The sequence below is a fragment of the Spermophilus citellus genome, assembly GCF_964194105.1.
Source record: "Spermophilus citellus genome assembly, chromosome: 8".
NCBI classification, from domain to species: Eukaryota; Metazoa; Chordata; class Mammalia; order Rodentia; family Sciuridae; genus Spermophilus; species Spermophilus citellus.
The window spans coordinates 4977842-4998743 of NC_138189.1; the positions used below are offsets into that span (position 1 = coordinate 4977842).

At 56.1% G+C, this 20902-nt stretch overlaps 1 protein-coding gene across 6 annotated transcripts in view; it reads right to left on the bottom strand.

Annotated features, from left to right (window-relative positions):
* EVC (EvC ciliary complex subunit 1) overlaps positions 1 to 20902 on the bottom strand; it is a 60033-nt gene that overhangs the window by 6896 nt on the left and 32235 nt on the right. For all 6 annotated transcript variants that reach the window (XM_081303742.1, XM_081303744.1, XM_081303745.1 and 3 more), the window contains 8 exons: positions 17854 to 18070; positions 17117 to 17265; positions 15794 to 15892; positions 11235 to 11444; positions 6325 to 6434; positions 3836 to 4046; positions 2901 to 3107; positions 452 to 596 (listed from right to left, as the gene is read on the bottom strand). In XM_081303742.1, coding sequence (XP_081159868.1) covers positions 452 to 596; positions 2901 to 3107; positions 3836 to 4046; positions 6325 to 6434; positions 11235 to 11444; positions 15794 to 15892; positions 17117 to 17265; positions 17854 to 18070 — 1348 coding nt within the window. The remainder of the gene's footprint in view (positions 1 to 451; positions 597 to 2900; positions 3108 to 3835; positions 4047 to 6324; positions 6435 to 11234; positions 11445 to 15793; positions 15893 to 17116; positions 17266 to 17853; positions 18071 to 20902) is intronic.

The window sequence follows — 20902 nt, forward strand, 5'->3', positions numbered from 1 at the left end:
AGCTGGCTCTGCATGTCATTATCTGTTGTCACTGCAATGGGGACACTGTCTGCTCCATCACCTGGTGGCCTTTTATGAGGGGGTCTCAGGGTCTCAGGAATGTCACGGTGGCTGCTGCCCTCTCCTCACCCCTGGGCATGGTAGTGCCTTTGAGTGGCTCCATCTCTGGCCACCAAGAACCCAGAGACAGAATCATTCACCTCCAAGGAGGCCCCCCAGCTGGTCCAGACGATGACCTTGCCCTGTCACCTCGGGGTCCTGCCCGCCGCCGAGTCTCTGCTTTACAAACCTTATTGTATTCATGTATGTTTCTTTACGTGACTTTAAAAAATCATTTTGGGTTTAAGAAGAGGGGTGAATAAATACATAAAGACACTTCAGAATTAACCCCCAACTTGGCACGCTCGTCCCCCCACATGGGCCACCTTGGTCCCGGGGCCAGGTTGCCCACCCTGCAGGGTCTTCAGGAGCTGTAGCTTCCTCTCTTCCTGGTCCTGCATCACCCTCCCGACTTGCTGGTAATAGGCCTGCACCAGGGGGCCGACGCCAGCGCTGGTGGCATAGACGCTCTCCACCACCGTCTCCACCAGCGTCCCCTGTGGGCAGGAGAGAAGGACGGAGCGGTCAGGAAGTCACAGGGGCAGCCGCCGTGCCCAGTGGGGGCCTGGCCTCCCCGCCTGGCTGACATCTCACTCCCAACCTGGAGTGGCAGGGAGCAGGCAGAGGGCGCATGGTTGGTCAATAATCTTACTGTCCCAGGTCAGGATGGCCTACTACGGGCGCGATGGCCTCGTTCTGGTCCTAAGATGCAAAGTCGGGCAGAGTCTGCTGGGGGCCTTGCCTCTCTGAACAGGCAGAGTCCTGATGGGGGAGACTCTGCCACCTCCCTCCTCCTGTCTGGAATGCAGACCTAGAGGACCTGGAGCAGCAACAGTCATGTGGGACGCTAATGAGGATGACAGTGACAACAGCCAGATGCATGGGTTGGAAAGAGCCCAGTCCTGGGTCCCAGGTCCCAGCGCAGACACTGCTGGCTGGAAGCGCTCCCTCCACATTTGTCATCACGCGGTACTGTCGTCTGGCTGTGGTCTGTCCCCAAGGCCCGTGGTCTGTCCCCAAGGCCCATGGTCTGTAAGTGTGGCCCCAGAGTGGAACACTGAGCTGTGAAACCACAGGAGGGAGGCCAAGGGTCCTTGGTCACTGGGGACCTGCCCTTGCAAGGGACTGGGGAGGTCGTGTGGGAGCCTGAGCTAGTCCTCCCAGAGGGTCAGCGCTCAGGGAGCAAGCCCAGCTCCTTCCCCAGGCCATGGCTTCCTCTTTCGGGGTTCCTCCCCCACAATGCACTGCCACCACGGCCACCCACCACGAGATCACACTGCCAGGGTGTGGCGTGGCCTGAGCCTGAGCCAGGATGCCAGCGTCCCAGACTGTGAGCTTGGCCCAGCCCTGTGTTTATAGAATGAGCCCGGGTATGTGCTGTGTGATGCTGAGGGACCAATGCACCTGGGTGTGTGACTTCTGCCCACCTGAGCCACTGCAGGCACCTGTCATTTGCAGCTATGACACTTCTGAGTGACACACTCGGCCAAAGTAGAGAGGAAGGGACGTGCTGAGCCCTGCCCAGGGAGTGTGCTGGTCGTGCACTGACCAAGTCACCGTCCTTTTCTTCCTCAGATGACGGGCAGCAGGCAGGAGTTAGCCTCAAGTGTCCACACTGACAGACATGCATGGGCAGGGCAGGGCCGGGCTTCGGCCAAGAAATGACGCCCACTTAGTACTGAGCGGTCTGCTCAGGCTGCGCTCTGCGCTCCTCCCCCAGCACCGTCTGTGAAAGGCGCCTGACCTTGCAGGTGCGGAACCCGGGCTGTGGGGAGCAGGGCTGAGTGGGCCTCCCTGTCCTGCCACCTGCCACCGCCCCGAAGGCTTCCACATCCACACCGGGGCCCAGCAGGACCTGTGGCTGACAGCTGGTGGCCTTCTCTGGATTCTGGGAGGCAGGAAGTCCCCCACCGTCTCTGCTTGGGTCAGCCACCCACCTGCCTTCCTGCCACATGGCCCGTCCACCCAGAGAGCCAGCCAACCTCCTCTAGAAACCCGGCACCATGCCATCCTCGGGGGTGAGCGGAACTCTGGACACCAGGACCAAATGCGCCTGCCGGTCACCCCGCCCACGTTCACACAGCAGCACTCACCAGGTAGGGCAGGAGGATTTTAGGGCATGGGAGCGACCTTCCCAATGTCACCTGCCGGGCACTGCCCCAGCCTCTGAAGGACCAGGAGGTGGGGCCAACCTCAGGCGTGGATTAGCAGGGCAACTCATTTGCCCAGGTGGAAGGACTCTCAGAGAGGAGCTGAGGTGCCACCACGTCCCACCACAAGCCCCACAGCTCAAAGGTCTGCAAACCCACCTCAGCCTTGGGAGTCTCGACTCTGGCCTCCACCCTGTCACCCTCTATCTGGAGGACTCACACCTGTCTTGCCTAGTCATGAGCCTCAGCTTTCCCATCTGTGCATTGGGAAGGAGAATGACCCTACTGTGCAAGGGCTGTGGGAGACCTGGCCAGGAAGGGCAGGCGGAGCACTGGAGAGGGTGCTGGGCGGATGGGCTCCTGACTCAGGTCTCCACCGCTGGCTTCCCATTACTGTCAGCAGAGGAGGAACCACAGTCAAGTCAATGACCTCAGTGGCACTGCTCGGAAGGACAGCATGGGGCTGGTGGCAGGTGAAACCTGCTGTTGGTGTGATGGAGCCTCACCTCCCTTGGAGGGACGGCAGCCCACCTACAGATGGGGAACCAAGGCTGGGTGGCTGCAAGCTCTGCAGGGTCCCTGCAGGACACAGCAAGGACCAGCCCAGGTGTCCGGCCCTTCCACCCAGTCCCTCCTGCCCCTGGCACATACCTTGAAGTCATCCCTGTCCTTGGCCCGGCTCTTGGTGGCCGCATTCCGTGCGTGCCCCAGCAGTGCCTGCCCGATGGCTCGCTCCAAGTGCTGCTGCAGGAGCTGCCCGGCTTCCTGGGCCTCGGCCAGCAGCTGCTGTTGGAGCTGCAGCCGAGTCTGCTGCGCCTCCTCCTCCAGCCGACCCGCCTCCTCCAGGACTCGCGTCTCCTGCAATGAGGCCCAGCTGCTGCCTTGTGCTGCAAAGCTGCAGCCGCTGGGAAACTCTGCCTCAGTGGCTCGAAACTTGGCTGCTCCTGGGACTTAGGAGCCACGGGCATGAGAGCTGGACAAGCAGCTGGGTTTAAACCTGGCTCTGCTGTCTGCCCGTTGTCTTCCCTTTGATCTGTGGAAACCTCCATGACATTGCAAAGCCCTCCTCCCACCCTTGACTGTTCGTTCCCCCTCGGACTTGGCTTGGGTCTCCTGGTGCAATCCTCACCCGGGCATGATGCCACAGAGCACCGACAGGGGGGTACTGTCATGGGCTCAACTGTGTCCTCCCCAAGTTGACATGTTCAAGTTCTAGCCCCAGGGCCCTGGGATTTGACAGATTTGGAGACAGGATTTTTAAGGAGACATAGAGGGGTCATTAGGATGGCCCTAATCCAATAAGCCTGGTACCCTCAAGTGAGGAGGAGGTCGGGACCCAGACATGCATGGAGGGACGGCCATGTGACAATGGAGGGCAGCAGCCCCAGGAGGAGCTGGCCCTGCCACTCCAGGCCCCCCAGACTCCAGCTCTGCCGTGTGGGCCGTGGCGGTGACCTCGTTACATGCCCCAGCAGGTTCACACAGCACCCCCAATGACGGGGGCGGCAGGATCGGGGTTTGGTGGACATGGCTGGCCTGCGACCGGATGGGGCACTTCCTGCGTGCTCAGGGGGCCCTGGGCTCACCAAGGCCTGGAGCAGCTGCCACTGATGCTCGTCCCGACAGTGGGAGGAGCCCTGCTCCAGTGCCTGCTGCTCACGCAGCTCCTGCAGGAGGCTCTTCTTCCCAGACAGCCTCATCTGGGCCAGTGTGGCGACCGCGCTGCCGCGGAGGGCCAGCCTCCGGAGGGCGGAGCCCAGGAGCAGCTTGTGCCCCTGCAGGATGCCCCGCGTGGACCTGTGGGGAGAGCAGCGGGGGCCGGGGTTGACGCACAAGAAGCCCCCAGGTACCACTTGGCGCCCGCCAAGTGGGAGTGGGTGGAACCACCCCCCCACTGAAGCCGTGAGCCTCGTCTGAGTTCACACCCCAGTGACTCGAGAGGAAAGAAACCTGGGTCAACCAAAGAGGCCCGACATTTGGTTTTATAATGTATGGTGTCCAAGAGCTGGAGAGAGCTTCAGCAGTCAGCATGGCAGAGGGAGGCCTGGCAATCACCAGGGCCATCGGCCAGGGCCGGGGGCTCATCCTAGAAAGGAATGACCCTCACAAAGACCTAGCACTGAATCAGCTAAACTCCCCAGTGGGTGGAGCTCATCCACCACTATCTGAAATTCCTGCTGGAAGAAAGACAAATCCTCTCTGGAAGACGGCATCATTCGAGTCTTATGTTCCCTCTACAATTGGTCATGAATAACATCCAGCAGTCAATGAAAATAACCAGACATGCAAAGAGACAGAAATTAACCAAAAATAAAAGGAATGAAATGGGAACTGGAGAAATAACCACAAGATATTAGGTTTTGGAATAATCAGGCAAGCAAGACAATAATCATGATTCATATGGCCAAGAACTGGATAAGATGAAGAATCTCAGTATCATCAGAAAGTATGTAGAGAAACAGAAACATTCTAAACTCACAGCACAACAGCTGACATTCAGAGCTCCACAGGCTCAGAGCAAAGAAGACCCAGACAAAGAGGAAGTGACCTGGAGACAGCTCGGAGAAAGCACCCGCTGAGGCCGTGCCACGGGGGAGGAACACTAAGTGGTGTGGAGGGGTGACTGAGTGGAGGGAGCGGGAGCCCTGGAGGAGCGCGGGCAGAGGATGGCAGTGGGGCCATAAACGCTGATGGGTGAGCCCTGGGAAGAGCTGATCCATTGTCAAATCGTGGCATCCAGAGCACCATGGATCTCCCACACACGTATTGAGAAATAACCAAAGTAAGACTGTATGTGTGCTATGATCTGAGCGTTGGAACTGGGTCCCCCTGTGCTGGCCTTAGGAGGGGGGCCCTGGACTCCACCCCATGGCTGGGTTAGTGCCCTCATGAGAACAGAATCAGAGCTTGCCCCTCTCATGCCCTCCCCTCTGCCATGGGAGACTCAGAGAGGCGCCATCTTGGAAGCCGAGAGCAGCCCTCGCCAGGCACGGAAGCTGCAGGTGCTTGATCTTGAACTTTCAGGCTCCAGAATCGGCAGAAATCAATCTCTACTGTTCATAAACTACCCAGTCTCAGGCACGTCGCAACAGTAGTGCACATGTGCTGAGAGCATGCCCACGGAAAGCATCCCTTACAGATGAAGGTAAATCATTTTTAGAAAAAACCTTAGAGAATTTTTTATGAGTTGATCTGAACTCAAAGGAGCCTTCAGGCAAAAATGATCCCAGAGGGAAACTTAACGGCAAGAGGAAAGACTCAAGAGCCACAGGAAGGGCGATTGTGTGAATGACTCTAAACGATAGAGCCATGCCCTGTGGGACCGGGAATGCAGAGAGCTAAAGGACACGCGACAGAAGAGTGACCGTCGGAGAGGACTAGCGGGTTGTGCATGCGCACTGCTCAGGAAGGGGTAATGGCTGACTGTACCGCAGATCCTGATGGGTCAAGGATGCCATCTGAAATCTCTGAATCACCAAAAGCACAGAGGAGCAAGACACAAGGAGCTGCACTCTGCTCACCTGCCCCTCCCTGGCTCGGAGCCTCCGGGTTACCAGGCCTCAGCCCTGCCCCGGTGTCTTGGTCTAACACAGACAGGGTGCCTGGGAAAGGCCAGGCAACTAGGAAAACATATCAGCCATTTTCATCAGAAGAAATAAGAAAACATTTTTCAGCAAATTGGAGAAATCATATTGCCCTAATAGAGCAAAAATGTAAAAAGTGGATATAAAAATGGATCAGTTGTAATTTGTTGTAAATGGCCATGAGAGGTCTCTTTGGGGAGATGGAAATCTTCATTTGAATTGTGGTGATGAATGTGGAGAGATTTACTAAAACATCTTTGATTTGAATCCTTAAAATAACATGTGTAAATCACATCCCATAAAAGCTGTTGAGAAGAATTCCTACAAAACATGACCCTGAGAAGTAGGGTCCCTGGCCCCATTTTGTGCGGAGGAGACCCAGGACAAGGGCTGAGAGCCACCATCATCCACATTCAAAGAAGGTGAGATGCAGACCCCTAGAGGGTAGAGCCGTGGACACCCAGCCCTGATCCCAGGACTGCCCGACTCACTCTTCGGTGAGGCCGCCCAGCCTGCTCAGGACGCCCTGCAAGGTGCGCTGGCGGTTGTCCCTCAGCTGGTCCTGCAGCACCGTGGACAGCGCGCACTCCTCCATCCACACCTGTGCCGGGGAACAGAACGTGGGCGCTGGTTACTGGGCGGGAGCCCAGCAGCTACCTGAGCTGTGGGGTTGAGTCTGTATCTTGCCATAAAACCCCTTTCTCCTGGATTCTGTTAAAACCTCTAGCTCCACGCTGCTCCTCCCTGGCCATCTCATATCTCCAGGAGAAACGTGCACCTCTGGCAAGACTGGCGAACCTGAGGACTCAGCCAGCCAGAGGAGTCCGTCACCTGTCCCCCTCCGCAGCTTTGCAGAAGCTCTCTGCCCAGCAGCCTGGCGGGGCTCCCACCGCACTCCACAAAACACAGGGGGCTGAAGTGCCTGTGCCCACCCAGTTCCCGGCCGTGTGATTCCTAACACAGCCGATCTCACCAAATGACATGGCGTCTCACCCAGAATGGGCTGTTCAGATCAGTCTCTTGAGTCCTTTTTTGAGGAGTTACAATAATCTAAGGGCAAACAGAACATTCTAGAATTCTACCCCATCTTGATTCTTTAAAAGGTGAGTTGACATCATCTCTAGAGCATATGGGGGTCTCTGCTGTTTTTTTGAGTCTGCAGATAAGGCCAGCAGCAGGACTCAAGGGCCACAAGGCCGGGATGGCAGGGTAGATGGAGCCTGCAGTGTCACACCAGCCTCCTGGCATCACCCCACGTAGGCTGCCCATGCCTCCGTTCACAGCAGCAGCTGCCACAGGGCCGCCATACCCACCCCGGACATTGCTACCAGGCCGTGCTATGGCTTTGCTCTTTTGGCTCCAAACTTTCACATGTTACAGGCTACAGGAAAGGGGCTCTAGACTAGTTAGGCCTCATTGTGAGAAAGACCCAGGAGAAAGACCTGGGGAGCACAGAGCTAGTGAGGCACGGAGGAGCCTGGGAAGGGAGCAGGTGGGGTCAGAGGGCACCAGGTCTGACAGGTCAGGTCCTGCAGGACATGATGAGGCCGCTGGCCACTAGGGGTTTTCAGCAGAGATGTGACTTTCTGTCTTTTGTCATCTATAGTGCTGAGCATTGTAAGGTGCCCAACTATTTTAGATATCACTAAGACACAAAAGTCACTGCCAGTTAAATTAAGATGCACTTCAACTTCAGGGATGTTAAAGCGTGAGATCATAAACATGCCTCCTAAAGATGCATGACTGTAGTGTGTTTTGAAAGTTCCACTCTGGCTGGGCATTGAGAATCCAGGGAAGGCAGTGGCCAGCTGCTGCAGTGAGCTAGACAAGAGGCATGTGGCTGTGACCACCATGCTGGGACAGAGATGACAGGAAGTGCCCACTTTCTGGGTGAGGCTGAAGGTAGGGCCAGCAGGGTGTTCTGTCCACAGGACGTAGGGTGTGAGAGAAAGAGGAACAAGGTTTTTGCCCAGTTAAGGGGAGAGTAAGATGGGCAGGTTGGCAGGAAGGGCAGAGGTTCTGTTTGGGCTGCACTAGATTACATGCCTACTGACCACCCGAATGAGACCTCACAGTCAGAGCTGAGTTCAAGACAGGTTCCAAACTCCAGTAAAAATGTGGGAGTAATTAGTCCTCAGTAACAACTCCTAAGGCTCTGAGTCCTACCAAGAACCCCAGAAGTGAGTTTGGATAAGAGTCTTTTCCAGTCCAGCCTTCAGAGCAGACCCCAACCCCAACACTGCCTTGGTTGCAGCCTAGAGAGAGGATTCAGCCAAGTTGGCCTTGCATGCCTGAGCCACAGACACTTTGTGATAAATGAGGCTGCTTTAGGCTGACAGGTGAGTGAGCCAGGATTCTAACTGGAGAGTTTTATGTCGGGCACAAAGTGCCACACCTGCCACACACCCCTGTTAAAAACACAAATTTCCATGCAGTGGTGCATTAGTCTCCTGTGGTTGCTATATCACATGACCACAAACGTAGTGGCTCAAAACAACACACATGTATTATCTCATACTTTTGGATATCTGTCCGAGGTGAATCATTACTATATGTCTCGCCTTTCCCAGCCCCTGGAGGGCATCTGCTGTCCTTGGCTTGGAGCCCCTTCCTCCATCATGGCATCCAATGATGGCTGCCTGTGTCTTCCTCACACCACCTTGCTCGGACACCTGCTCCCTCTTCCACTGCAAGGACCCCTGTGATTACACTGGCCCTGGCCAGCTAAGCAGGGGACTCTCCCCATCTCAAGGCCCCCGACATAATCACATCTGCAAAGTCCTTTTAGCCTTGAACCTGACTTTGGTATAAGGGAGCAGGGTGTGGACCCCTGGGTGGCCATTGTGCTGGAGAAGCCCAGAACCTATGTGCCCAAGTGGATCAGGCTCTGACAACACCATGTGCTACCCGCTCCAACTGTGCATTCCACAGATTCCACAATTCACCAGCTTCCATAAGGCACAGGTCATGGGGCCACCGTGGTGTGTGGGACAGAGTATGATGTGGAAGAGGCCCTCGTGGTCTGGGTGTGCTTATTTCCCACACATAGTTTTGTTGGGGCTCCTCGAGACGAATCCTCATCTGAGCAACAGAGAGTTCGTGTCTCACTCGTTTTCATCAACAAGGAAACATGACAGGTGGAGAGCACTTGGGTCTCTAAAGGCCTGGTGGTTATTTAAGGCAATTAAGCGATCAATCTGTGAATTAGTTATGACATGCACACCTTGAGCCAGCTGGCTTAGGTTACACTTTAATCAGCTGACGAAAGCATTAGCTCTTCCTCTTGCTTCTCAAATGCAAAACTCCTCTTGAGAAACTTCCCCACAAGCCCAGGGAGAATCACTATCATAAGTCACCAATAAATTCGTAAAAGACAAAAAAGAGCCAGTCGTAAGCTGGTACTTGAATAATGTGACCAGAGAGTGGTGGCCGAATTGTGGGCATTTTGTGGGAAATGAAATTCAGGATTCTTTCCATGCCCACGTCATCAGGTGACCACAGGGACGCTCTGCAAGAGCTCTTCACATGACTATCTCATGGCAACCTGCTGGGTCTTTTGGTCCTAGTTGTCACACAAGCTGGGGTTCTGAGACATTCTGTAAGCCATGCAATAGCAGAGTTGGGAGGTTAACTAACTGGCCATCTCCAGCCTGGTGTGTCTGCTCTGACTCACACCCTGGGCTTGCGCTCCAGGTCAGGGGCCTTTCTGTAAAGCCCTGGTGGTCTCCAGGCCCTCTCAACCGTGGTGAGCGCCAGAGGACACTGACTCACCTGCCAGCTCTCCAAGGCCTGGCTTCCCCACTCACCAGACTAGAAACAGAAAGGTCTGGGTTTGGTGAATTGGATGACTTGACTTCATTTAGATCCCTGGCAGGACACAGACAGGGTCAGGGTGACCATAGCTGCACTGCTGTTGCAGGAGATGGACACAGTCCTTCCAGAGAGCCCACTACATCTAGGCCACGGGGCCTTGAATCAGAGCATGCAAACAAACCAGGGGAGGGGTCCTCGGAGGACTCGGAGCCAAGTGCAGGAGAGGGGCAGGTGCTGGCGCAGGGCAACACGGCCACCAGCTGGCAGGGCCGAGGTGAATCAGAGGGTCCACCAACCCAGACAGCAGGAAACCTGCCCTGTGCTGCCCTGCGGCTGCCGGAGGCCATGTCTGCCCAGCTCTTGTGTTTCCCGTGCACTTTCCCAGCTCTCCAGAGAGCCCCAGTCACAGGCATCCCTTCTTGTGGCCTTTTGCACCCAACAGAACACCCAGTGGAAACAAGCACCCGGGGCGGTGGTCCAGGGCAGGGCTGCGGCTCACTCCTCAAGGACTCCAGCTGTCCCCTGCTCACTCCTGAGGGCCCCAGCTGAGGGCTCTAGTCAGGGCAAGGAGTGTCCATGTCCTAGGCAGGAAGAACGGGAACACCAGCCACCTGGCTTTGGCATTAGGGACAACCTGGCTTTGGCATTAGGGACAACCTGGCTTTGGCATTGGGGACAAGAAGCTCTTCGTGGTGCCACACCTTGTCAGGGCTGTCACTTGGCTACTGCCGACTCCTGGAGTCCCGAGGTAGCAAGCACCTGAGCCGTTCAGCCCCCAGGCTGCAGGAAGCAAGGGAGAAAGAAACGCCGGTGGCTGGGGACGGCCAGGTCAGGGGTTCCTTCTTTCATCTGACAGTTTTTAATGTTTTAAAAAATAAAAATGTCCACTGTGAGTTTCACATGGCTGCTGTGGCTCACCGCCTCTGTGGCTTAGAGCCGTAGAAACTGCTGCAGCAGGTGCTCGAGGTCAGAGTCATCACATGGGTCTTCACGGCTGAAATCGAGGTGCCGCACGGCCAGTTTGGGCAGGAAGCTTCTGGGGTGGGGGACCTGTCCTCTGCCGTTTCCAGCTTCTAGACAAGCTGCCAGTGTCCCCAGGCTCACGCTGTGCCACTCGGAGCCCTGCTCACACCTTCCTGTTTCCTCCTCTGGTCCTCACGCTCTGCTCCCTCTCACGAGGGCCCTGGGGTGACCTTGGTCCAGCTGGACAATCCAGGATGACGTCTTTGTCTCAAGATCATTAATCACAACCACAAGGTCCCTTTGGCCATGTGAGGTCACACAGGTCCACGGTTTGGCACTGGGATGTGGACACCTTGAGGGCCATCATGCTGTCTGGCACATGCCTGATGCCTGCCCTCCCACCACCTGAATGCCCGCCTTTCTTCCTGAAGCCTCAGGATTGACACCCGTCTCCCGACTCTGCCTAGAGGAGCTGGCTCTGGCTCTCACACTGCCCCTGGGTGGCTGTGGCCAAGACTAGCGAGGGTCTTTGCGGAGCGCCTGAGGACGTGCTGGGGATGCCCACACCCAGCCCACCATCCCTCCTGGTTCAAAACTACCCCCGATCCCACACCAGGGTGCCCACCTGCTGGTCTCGCTCCAGCAGCTCCTGCAGGAGTCCCCACTGCCGCCTCCGGAAGCGATCAGACCTGCCCAGCCGCCGTGCTGCGTCCTCCTGGACCTCCTGCCGCAGGGCCTCACACTCTGCCCTGGGGAGGCCGCGGGCGCCCAGCGTCTGCAGGAACAGGGCGTCCACACAGCCCTGGAAAGTGCTCATGGTGCCACGGTACAGCTCCTGAAGAGAGAACCACACCAGGGCGGGGTCACATCCTGCCCTGCCCCAGCCCAGCCCGCCTCTGTGGGCCTCTGCCTCCCATGCCAGCGAGACCCAGAGTCCGGAAGACTCCAATCGCATGTGCACGTATGTGCACACAAACACACACGAACACACACATGCACTCTCACACAGGCATGCACGTAGGTCTCCACTTGCAGTTAACACTAGTGCGCGCACACACACGTGAACACACCAACGCACGTACACACATGCGCGCGGGCACACACACGCAGGCACAAGCCCAGTCTTCCCGCCCTCTGCCCACCCCCACAAGCCTCAGCCTGCCTCCTGACCCCCAGAGCCCTTAGTCTCTGCATCTCCTTTACCCCCACCCGGGGCCTCCCAAGTCCCCTCCTAGATTCACAGGCCTGTCCCTCCCCCTTCCTCTCCCCCTCCCCCTCCAGGCACAGGAAGTCAGAACCTCAGATCTTCATGAGCCTCCAGGCTCAATTAACTTGAAAGACCCTCGTTCCCTCACGGTGGAAATTACCCAGCGGGGCTTCCAGGCAGTTCTGAATCCGGCCCCAGGGGTCCTCTGCTGCCTCGTCCTACCTCCCTGACCCCAGTCGCTTTCTAAAAATGCATTCCTTTAAGTTATGAAAAATCCTCACACTGCAGATAATAGTATGTTTAGCCCCTGTGAATCCACACTCTGATTTTTTTTTAACACATTTAAGACACCAAACCACACAGGTTCTGCTGGAAGGCACTAGGTCTCCCGACAACATCTTTTCTCACCCTCCCGGCACAAAGATGGCCACTTCTACAATGTTGGCCTCCCTCTCCACTTCCATACCATATCATACCACATGGGTGTGATGCTCATCAACACGCGTGCTGCGTGTCAGCTCACACACAAGGGGCCTCTCACCGCCTGCTTTGCTATGCACGCCCTTCACCCCGCCTGCAGACACCGCACAACTGGAGCAGGCCCCTCACACATTCTGCAGCTCCCCTGCACACAGTCCTCTCCTTACGGAGCCTTCCTTAGGCCACGGAGACCAACATGGGCGTTTCTGACCCTGGGCTCCCACAGCTTTCTGATTACCAGCATCTGAACCACCATCTCACTACCACCCTCCCTGGACCACAGCTCCTGGTCAGCAGAGGCTGGTCCTCCTCAGGTCTGCAGCTGCGTCTCGCATCCTCCCCAACCCAGCAGCTGGCTGCAGTCCCCAAATGCTTCATGCACCAACAGGACTCATGTCCACTCCCTTCCCTATCCAGGAATCCCTCATCTGTTCCCAAGCTCATTTCCAAGTTCCCTTCACTGGCAAGACCCCTGGCCACAGGTTGGACAGGGTGCAAGTGGTTGAGCTACACACCTCACTCGTGGTGAACCCCGGGCAGAGGGCACCCCTGGACTGACCCTGACCACATCCTGGATTCCCGAGCGCAGGCAAGCTCCCTGGTAGACATCACCTGGCACATGCTGTCACAGTTCACTGCTGGGAATGAGATCCATGCCATGGGATTCCACAGGGAGTGGACTCAGAAACTCATACCAGAGTCCCCCTGGATTTCACCGACACACCCTTCCCTTTTGCTGGTTTTGCTTTGAATCCTCTCACTGTTAACAAATCTCAGCCATGGGTGCACCACACGCTGAGCTGTGTGAGCTGTCCTGGGGAATCACCCACCTGGTGGTCTTGGGCACTTCTCTTTGCTGCCACCCTCCAGCACTTAACACCCCTCCTAGCCCCTGGTTGATCATCCTTCTCATGGACTAGACCTTCTGAAGTACCATACTCCCTCTTTAAGTTTTCCTTTCCACAGTCTCAATTACCTGTGGTCAACCATGGGTCAAAATTATCAAATGAAAAATTCCAGAGGTGAACAATGTGTAGTTTTTAAATTACACTTTGGTCTGAGTATTATAATGAAATATCATGCTGTCCAACTCCATTCTGCCTGGGATGCAGATCATGTCTTTGTCCAGTGTATCCATGCTGTATATGCTACCCACCCACCAGTCAGTCAGTCCATCTGTGTCTTTCTTATCAAATGCACTGTTGCAGAATCACAGTGCTTGTGTTCAGGTAGTCTTTATGTAGTATTTAGCACTATGTCACAATGCCTGTGTCACTCAGCTCCTCACATAGACAGTATGTCATCTCATATCATTGTGAGGAGAAGGATGCTGATGGTGCAATAAGAGAGTACAATCATAAAACTTTTATTCCTGTATGTTTTTATGATCGTACTTTTTTGTTAGTTATTGTTGTTAATCTCTTACTGAGCCTAATTTATTCCACTTCATTATTAGTTATTGTTATTAATCTCGTACTATGCTTAAATTATAAATTAAGTTTCATCAGAGGTGTGTATGTATAGAAGAAAACATAGTATATATAGGATTCTTCATCATCTGAGGTTTTGGGCATCCCAGGGGGTTCTTGAAATGTAGCCCTTGAAGATGAGCGGGGACCATTGTGCAAAGTTTTCTCTTGCTACCTCTTCATGTGCAGGTCCAGCAGAGTGACTGGCAAATGGCCAGTGATAATTATAGTCATCAGTATTGATGAACTTTTACCACTGCCAAAGAATGTCGTCAACCCTGTTCATCTAGAATCTCACTCAATCCTTATGCCAGTCTAACGCAGGGGCTCTGTTATAGTTCCACCATTTCACAGATGGGGAAGCAGAGGCAAAGAATGGACAGTCTGCAGATGGTGGGCCCTGGCCACTGAACTCTGGAACTCATACTCCTAGCTAATATGCTACATGGATAACTGCTTCTCCCCGGGGCCTGCCCAGCAGAGCTGGCTGAGCTGCCTGGCAGGCCTTCGGACAGCCTGAGCTGCAGGGGAAAGAGGCTGGAGGGGTGGCCCATCATGTGGACCTAGCCCTTCATGCTTAGGCTTGGGACCTGGAGAAACGGCACTGGAGAGACCAGGGTGACGTGGAAGGAACCAGTCCACATGGACCTCCCCAGGCTGCAACCTGCATCCGGTCATTCCACTGCCCAGCTCAGCAGTTTGGACCTGGGATGCCCCCAAAGAGCCAGGTGTTAAAGGTCCTTGGCTTGGTGCTCTTGGAAGGCGGTGGGATCTTTAAGATGTGGGCCTCAGGGCATGTGTTAAGTCACTGGAGACGTCCCCGTGAAGGGGACTGTGGGACACTGTTCTCCCCACTTCCTTGCTTCCCAGCTCCCGGTGAGGTGCTGCTTCATCGAAGGCCCAGAGCAATGGGGCCCACTGACCACAGACGAGACCTCTGGACTGGGAGCCAAGACACACGTCTCCTTTTTAAAAGCTGTTTGTTTTCAGGTGTTTGTTACAAAATGACAACCTGACTGGCACGTCCAGGACATTTCAAGCCTTGATTTCGAATGAAGGTGACACTGGGTCATTAGAAGCCCGCCCATACGGCAGAAGCCAGAGAAACTCCCCTTTGGAGAAAGAGAACATCATTGTACACTGGCACATTCTACAAGTAAATGTGCAAACCTGGAATATCTACACAAAATACCCAGGAGACAAGACAACACGAGGAGGCAGGACGCTCTCACCGTAAAGCCACACAAACAGTAGACATGCAGAGCAAGCCCACAGGTAGTGCAAAGTATAAATACAAGACCCAGACTTCAAGTACCAATGCTTCCTATACTCATTGTGCTAAAGTCTGCTTTTGAACCTTTAAGGAAAGACCCAGAAATTATAAAAAGTAACAGTGTTAAGTTAAAAAAGAGCCAACTGGAAACTCTAGAATTGAAAAACATGTGCAGTGTTAAGAACTCAGCATATGGATTTAAATGTAGTTTAGATGTAGCTGAAGAGAGAATTATGCACTGGGAGAAAAAAACTACCAAAAACAAAGCAAAGAGATCCTAAAGGATGGAAAATATGGTGTAGATGGTGGTACAGAAGGAACAAGAACGTCTAAAAGTTTAATGGAGTCCCAAAGAAAAGGGAGAGTTGGAACAGTTAAATTCACCAGAGAAAATGAAGAAGTTCTAAATTCACATGCAATCGCCATCAATCCAATGTGCCACATTAACAGGACGGAGAAGACACCGGATGCTGACCAGCTCCCGACTCCTGCCTCTCCCGCCCCCCCCCCCCCCCCCGTGCCACCCCCTGGGGTACTCGCCCCGGCCCTCACACAGCTTTCCCATAGCTCTGGCAGCCCCTCAGGCAGGGCTCCATCAGTGAGCAGATGGCAGGGCTGGACCAGCTGCCCGAGAGCACCCAGCAGGGATGTGACCTCCTGGTCACCCTGAGCCTGCCTGGGTCCCTGCCCAAGGATGTGTGGCTCTTGCCCATACAAAACCTGAGGTTTCTCTGCCAGTAGCTGAGGCCACCCACCTGGCAGAGGGCAGCCATGGCCTCTGTGGTTCTGACCTCCTCTTCCTCCTCCAGGTCACTTCGCATCAGCCTCTGCCGCTCCAGGACCTCGTGAAAGGCCTGTGATTAAAACAGGAACTGGGTCTGGTGGAAAATGCAGCCCTAATTTCTTCTAGAAAAACTCTCAACTTATCCTGGTGGTTCCAGATGGGAGGGATGTTCACCTCGATTTGTGCACAGGGAATCTGAGGCTCAGAACTGTCACGCAGCTTCTGTGGCTTACAAACTGTGGCTGAGGCCGGGACCAGCACATTTGACTTCCAGGGAACCACAGAGTTGGCTTTCGCTATTCCCCACGTGCAGAGGCCCACTGGTCACCCTTGTCACTCTTTGTCCTGGACTCCTGTCCCTGGCCATCTTTCTCTGACTCATGCTGCTAGGGACTACCCCAGGGATCCCGCAGGGGGTGATACTGACCGTGAGTGGTCAGTGTGGTCAGCTATCAGGCAGGACTGCTTGGGGAAATGGGCAGGCCAGCAGGGCCTCAGAGGCCTCTGATGTGACAGAGGCTCTGGTGGGGCAAGGACAGAGGGTGGACCCCTCTCGGGATGGCCCTGGGAGGGGACACTGCAGTGGGGGCCTCTGCTCTCTGGTGCATCCCCTCCTGAGGCCTCTCACTGAGGTGCTGCTGGCTCCCAGTGACTTCTGTGCCTGGGTTCTGGGCTGAGGCTGGACCAGACACTGTCCCGCCAGCCCCTGAGCAGATCTGAGCCAAGCTGAGCCAGTGCTAATGTGGGGCAGAGGGACCCGGAGACGGCCGGGCCGGGGCTGCCCCTCACCTGCCTCAGCCCTAACAACACTGTGACACAAGGGCCAGGGGCGGGTAGGCAGGTGTCCAAGCTCCCTGCTACCTGGCAGCAGAGTCAGCACCCACACCTGGGGAGGCTGACCCAGCACCCACACCTGGTCCCTGGGCCAGTCCTGGGTGAGGGCCTGACACACACATGGGCACAGGCTTGTCCCCTCTGACCCGTACAACACTCCACTGGTGCCACCACACAGGGCCACCACCCCAGGAGCCTTGAGATGTACCCACAGCCGCGCTTCCTGCAGATTTCCCCTCCTCGTCCTTGGCAGCCAGTGAGGAGCCTGTGGCTTCCGTGGCTCGCTGACGGGGGAGCAGGCAGGGCACAGGGTCCAGGCTATGGCCACTTGGCTGACAAACAGGAGGCAGTCGACACCACGCCTCATGAGTCCTGTGCCTCCCAAGCCCCGAGGAAGAACGGAGCCCGCACCTGGCTCACCCCCCACACCCGAGGGCCAGGTGGGGACAGGGCAGGTCACCTTGAGAAACTCCTCGGGGTCCGAGTTCAAGTGGGAGTTGGCCAGGAAGCCCCTCCGTTCCTCTTCCTGGGCCAGCATGAGCGTTGCTGTCCCCTCTGCCTGGCGAGCCAGGGACGCCTTGACCAGGTCTTTGCCTCTCTGGACAAACTCTGGAATTGAAATGAGCCACCGGACAGGAAGTGACTCTCTAGCCAGGACTTGGAGTGGGCCACTCTGCCAAGGGGGCAAGGAAGCTGGGGCTGCTGGCGGAGATGGTCCCCAGGTGTCTGCAGGGGACAGACTTGGGTTTCTTCAAACGGGTCCTATTACTGTGCTACCTCAAGGACAGCCTGGATGCCTTCTAAGCTTGACCCCTGCCCTGCCCACCCCCAGGGCAGCCCTGGGGCAGGTGTGGGGACATGCAGCTCAGCACACCAGCCCCCTCTCCGTGCTGGCCTCCCCCCACCCCTGTGGCTGGTGAGCCAGGCCTGCAGGGTGGTGGTCTCAGCGGACGCATAGCTGGCTTCTGGGCACTTCTACATCCATTTCCAGTTGAGGCCCTCCCCTTCCCTTTTTGCCTCCTGAAGTAGATGGGAAGGTGACCCTGACCTCAGGAGGAGCCTTGTTAACTGCTCTCCAGAGAGGGAAGCCAAGCCCCGGGCAGGACGGGAAGGCAGCCTGCGCCTGGTATGACGGGCCACAGGGCCACAGCTCTACGTCACTGTCACCCTGGCCCCCGGGGCCTGGCCCCCTCTCACCCCTGCTGAAGCTGTCTGCCTCCTCCCAGAAGGCCTTGTGCTGCTGGGTCAGCAGCTCCTCCTTCTGCCGCCCGGACAGCTTGCCCTGGACGCTCAGCAGCTCCAGGCCGCGGGATATGGCGGCCAGTCGGCACTTGGTCTCCTCCTGGATCTGCATCCTCAGGAACTCGATCACTTTTGCCATGTGCGCCCGCCCCATGGCTCTCTCCAGGGCGTCCTGCAGGGGAAACCCGTGCAACAGCCAAGGCCTCAGTGCTCCACCATGAGTCTCCGTCCAGCTCTGGAGGAGGCTAGGGCTCCGATCCTACCACCAGAGCACCGGCCTTGAACCCTCTCGGAGCCTCCTGCGCCCGATGCCCAGGTAGGGGTGGAAACGCCTCTGCAGGGGGCACGGAGGCACTCACGGGTGACTGTGCACTTAGCACCTGGCGAGCGCTCTCTAGAGGGCTGCCCTCATGGGCAGGAGACCAACATACACACACAGGGGAGGAAAACCCATGTTCTATGGTCACCCTGCCCCCAGGGCACGTGGCCCCACAGCCTTCACAGCCCTGGAAAAAAACAAGAATTCAAGCTACAGACATCTCGGTTTTGGAGCCTTGAAGAGCTGAGTCCTGGGGTTTCGGGGATTCTAAATGGCAAGGCTGGCTTTAAGAGTGGCCCCGCTCCCTGAGTTCACGGCAGGCTCCCACCTGGCTTCCCACAGTATCCATTAGCAGGACCGGACTCCTGAAGAGGACGGTGGGAAAGGCTGACTAGAGGCAAACGTGGGTCCTGACGTCTGCGAGGACAGAGCTGGTCAGGTGCAGGGGCCCAGAACGCACGGGGGACCACGGCGCCACTCAGCCCAGATCTGCATTTCCCTCCCTCCTGCCCACGGTCACACCCAGCTCAGGCAGGGACACCACTGACCTGGCACTGCAGGCCACTTCTGGTCTCTTCTCCCCACCTCCCACCTCTGCCTCTGCTCTGCCCGGACATCACCAACAGGGGGGTCTTTCAGAGATTCCAACGTGGCTGTCACCCCTGAGCCCCAAACCCCCCAATTTCCTAGACACAGCACACAGGCCTCCGGGGACTTGTTCTGCACTCTTCCCTGCTCCTGGCTATGGGTGCCCGCCCTCAGCTTCCTCAGGGCTTTGCTCATGCAAGTGATGTCGGGGGACGGACACTCTCACTGCCTCCTCCTGCTCCCTGCCTGACCGGTCCTCTCCTCACTTTCCCTGCACCGTCCTCTCAGGTCTTTGAGCTAGAAGGGCAGTCCCTGGCTGGACTGAGATCTTGAAGGTAGGGTCACACCTAAGTCACGGTGTCCCCACTGCGTGGTCCTGCTGGTTTCTGATCTAACCAGGTGTGGAAGGGGTAAGGAGAGAGACCCCCCCAGCTATCCAGCTATGCAGGGAACCCGCGGTTCACTCCCAGGCCCACACTTGCTGTGAACCCTCCTCCCTCAGGCCCACACTGCTGTGAACGCTCAGCAGCCAGGACCCCTAGGGGGCGCGCGAGGACAAGCGGCTCTCCAGAGGAAGCAGGGCTGCTGGTGCTGAGGCTGGCCTCTGGCAGCAGGGAGGATGCGGAGAGACCCGCACTCGCCAGAGCCGGGCTCAGCAGGTCAACGACACCTCTGGGTTTAGACTCAAGGAGAGAAGAGAATGGAGACCAGTGCGCAGGAGCACGGGGGCCACCCCTGTTCCCAATAGTAGCTGTAGTGGAGCCGTCAAAGTCCACGCCGCTGGAGCTTGTCTCGTCCCTCAGTGCTGCTGACCTGGGCACGGCTTCCTAACCTGACCACTAAGAGCATTAAATAAAACATGCCAGGCATTTGGAATAAGAGCCAGAGAAGTTCATCCTCCACGAACAACCACCATTTCTATAATTATCCACGGCCATCTCCCCCTTGTCTGTTTCAAGAGACTGAACCTGATAACCTCTGGGTCCACTTTAAGAGCTCTTCCAGTTTTGAGTGATGCTATGTGACACATTCCAGGTCCAAATGCCTGGGCAGGGCCACTCAGGCACCAGCCTGAGAACTTGGATTCTCCCAGAATTCATCAAGAATGAGTTCTGAGAGCCCGGCTACATATTTCCTCTTGGTACCCAGGATGCTGGGGATGGAGTTGACGTTGTCCCTCTTCTGCACAGTCATAGCCTGTAACCCTTTCCATTCATCGTTATGATGATCTGCTCATATCAGCTTCACCTGCTGACGAGTGGCAAACTGGGAAGCTTGGGACTCCACCATGTCATTGGGGCAGGATCCTAGGTTCCTCACATAGCTACTTAGTTGGCTCTGTTCCTGCTCGCTGTGAATATCTGCTCTCTCTTTATTGGTGCCAAGGAAACAAGGAGACAGTGGTGGGTGGCTCAGTGGTAGAGCCCCTGCCTAGCACACAGGAGGCCCTGGGCCAATCCCAGCACCAGCCCGCTCGGCCCAAAGACCTTACATGTACATGGTGAGAAAAACACAGAAGGTTCCTGAACCACAGAGCACACCTGGGAGCCTTATTAATGTGCAGATTTGAGAGTGTCCATAGCCCTAAGTGTTGGTTCTTAAGCCCGGCTACATGTTGAAATTACCTGGAGATATTGCAATAGTCCTGATGCTTGGTCCCAGGTGGTCTCCACCTTGAGGTCAGGCTTAATCAGGCTGCAGTGCAACCTGGCATCAGGTTTTAAAACCCCCAGATGGTGATGCGGAGCAGCAGGGGTGATGCCCACTGGTATGGACACAGTGTCAGCTTTCCCTGCTGACTGCCCATGTGTCACTGGGGGACTTTAAAAGATGCCTGGGCCTGGGCCTCACCCCCACGGATTCAGGTCTGGAGTGGAGGCACTAGCATCTTGGGGTTTAAAACTCCCCAGTGACTCTGATGTGTAGCTGAGATGCAAACCACTGGCTTAGAGGGATCTACGGGTCCACCTTTGAATCCAGGCTCAGCTACCTGGACCTGTATGATTTTAAACACAAAACTTAACCTCTCTGAGCTTCTATTACTCTACTAATGGAGGATGAATGGATGGGTGAGTGGGTGGGTAGGTAAATGGATGG